Below are 2212 nucleotides of genomic sequence, written 5' to 3'. Positions count from 1 at the left end.
GCGCATGTGTCTTCCTTTTTAAGGACATGCATGGACACTGACAAAGAACAGGCATTACTTAAAAACGTAATTAGAGCTAAAATAGAATAGACACCTTTGTTGTCCAGATGTACATTTGGCTTTGGCTTCACAGATATACATACACGGTAAAACATCCTCTGCCATGCGTTAGACTTAAAAGATGACACTACTATTCTACATAAACTAAAGCCCACCATTGTACCATCGTGTGTCTTACCCTACTTTCAGATCTGAATAATGTCTTCATTTTTTTTGCTACCATTTCAGTACAAAACCAGATAAGCCCAACTCCAGCTGCAGCGGCCTGTTATCTGTACGGGTTTCTGCTCCGAGTGCAGCACTGTGTTTGGCAGCACAGTAGTAAGTGCTGCTGTCGCTCAGTTGCAGCTCGCTGATGTGCAGAGAGAAGGTGTTTTTGGACGGATCGATAGAGGACACTTTGTTCCCTGCAGCCTGGTCGTACTCTTTAGTGAGGAACTGCACTGCAGCTCCAGGGCGGTCCTGCCGGTACCAGAGCATGGTGTAGCTGCTCATACCCAGCCCACCACCCATACTGCACTCAAAGGTCACATTCGACCCAGGCTGGGACATCTGATCTCCAGACTGAAGGACCACCGCAGTGAGACCTGCAGCACATGGAGGGTGACATGTTATAAGAACTTTAAAAAAAAGTATACGATGTGTGAATGTGAGAGAGGTAAACCCACCTGAGTGTAAAAGAAGCAACAAGTGAAGGACTGTGAGAAACATTTCAGTGTCATCGATGAGCCTTCCTCCAGCTGAATGAGGCTCACATCACTGCTCAGCACACACACACACACACACACACACACACACACACACACACACACACACACACACACACACACACACACACACACACACACACACACACACGATCACATAATTAAATATGAATCATCATTGATTCACTGATAATGAGTTATTCTGTCCTTTTTATTTTTAAGGTGGATGTTGTCAGAACTTTGCGGTGTTATTCAATCAATACATTTGAATTTTTTTTACCATTTAATATCACAGAAATAAAAAACAATGGTTAAATTACAACATTTTTGAAATAATTTTTTCGGTGAATTGTCAAATGAATAGCAGTGAATGCTGTCTTAATTAATCCATGATTGACACCTGCTGACCCTTGCTGGAACTTGATTGGTCAATCAAGTCGTTTTAAACTAACGTCGCCCCGCCCACTTTGTTACGTTTCCCAACTGAAGGTGTTGACCGTTAAACTCCTCTCTAGGTCAAATTAGGTTTTCATTGTTTTTTTACGTCAACAAAAACCGTTTAAACAGTTACTACAGTTTATGTCGCATTTCATGAAACCAGTTCACTGCCAACAATTCATTATTTCCTGTTTTAGGGACGCCATGAACTAGAGTTTACTCTGCTCGGAGATGCTGTTGCTAGGCTACGGATTGCCGGTTGGTCCACCTCAAATCAACGGTTAGACACTTGAAGACTGAACTTGGGTTTCCTGTCCTTTTGTGACTCTTCCCAAGGACTTAACTCCTCTCTAAAATGCTGGAAGATACTGCTTACATCGACCATGGTAAGACTTTTGTTTGCTGTGCTAGTAAATATGTAACCTTAGTTGATTTGTAAGAGGCCCCGTCTCAGGTCGGTTAAATGAAATCCTTGCTTCCCTCACTTGCGTCGTTTCCCTGTGTTTAGTCCCTCCCTCCAGGGAAGCATGGAGGGACGCAAGGAAACCACGAGAAGCAGGGAAATGAGTTTTAAGAGCAATAGGACGTCCTTTCCTCCGGAGCGTCACGTGAAGCGACGTCCGTTTGTGATGACGCCGCACAGCTTCTTCTTCTTCTTCTTCTCTTTTTTAATGGCGGGTCGCAAACAGCTTTTGGTTGCATACCGCCACCTACTGTACACGAGTGTGTATCATCATGTCAATCCTCTAATAAATCAGCATATCAAAAAGAAAACCATAAACCATAAAATAAAATAAAATAAATAAAACAAAAAACAAATCATCCATGTTCTACTGTTAAATTCTTTTCCCTATCCCAGTTTCCCTCAAAAAGGTGAACAGTGCTTTTCTGATAGCTCTTACTCCTTCTCCTTCTGTTCCCAGAATACCCGCTACATTCCACTCCCTCTCTGCCTCTAAAACTGTATCCCTTAATTTCCCTCTTTCAACTCTATAGGTGACACAATG

At 42.6% G+C, this 2212-nt stretch overlaps 1 gene segment (V, D, J or C); it reads right to left on the bottom strand.

Annotated features, from left to right (window-relative positions):
• Positions 1-276: 276 nt before the first annotated feature.
• LOC104956225 (Ig heavy chain V-III region VH26-like) lies at positions 277-775 on the bottom strand. The segment is given in 2 exon segments: positions 277-647; positions 729-775. Coding segments are annotated over 2 exon segments (414 nt in total).
• Positions 776-2212: the final 1437 nt, after the last annotated feature.

This window comes from Notothenia coriiceps, unplaced genomic scaffold (assembly GCF_000735185.1).
Source record: "Notothenia coriiceps isolate Sejong01 unplaced genomic scaffold, NC01 NC01_scaffold00025608, whole genome shotgun sequence".
Lineage (NCBI taxonomy): Eukaryota > Metazoa > Chordata > Actinopteri > Perciformes > Nototheniidae > Notothenia > Notothenia coriiceps.
Note: the sequence above shows the minus strand (reverse complement) of the source record. Positions and strands in the feature narration are given on the sequence as shown.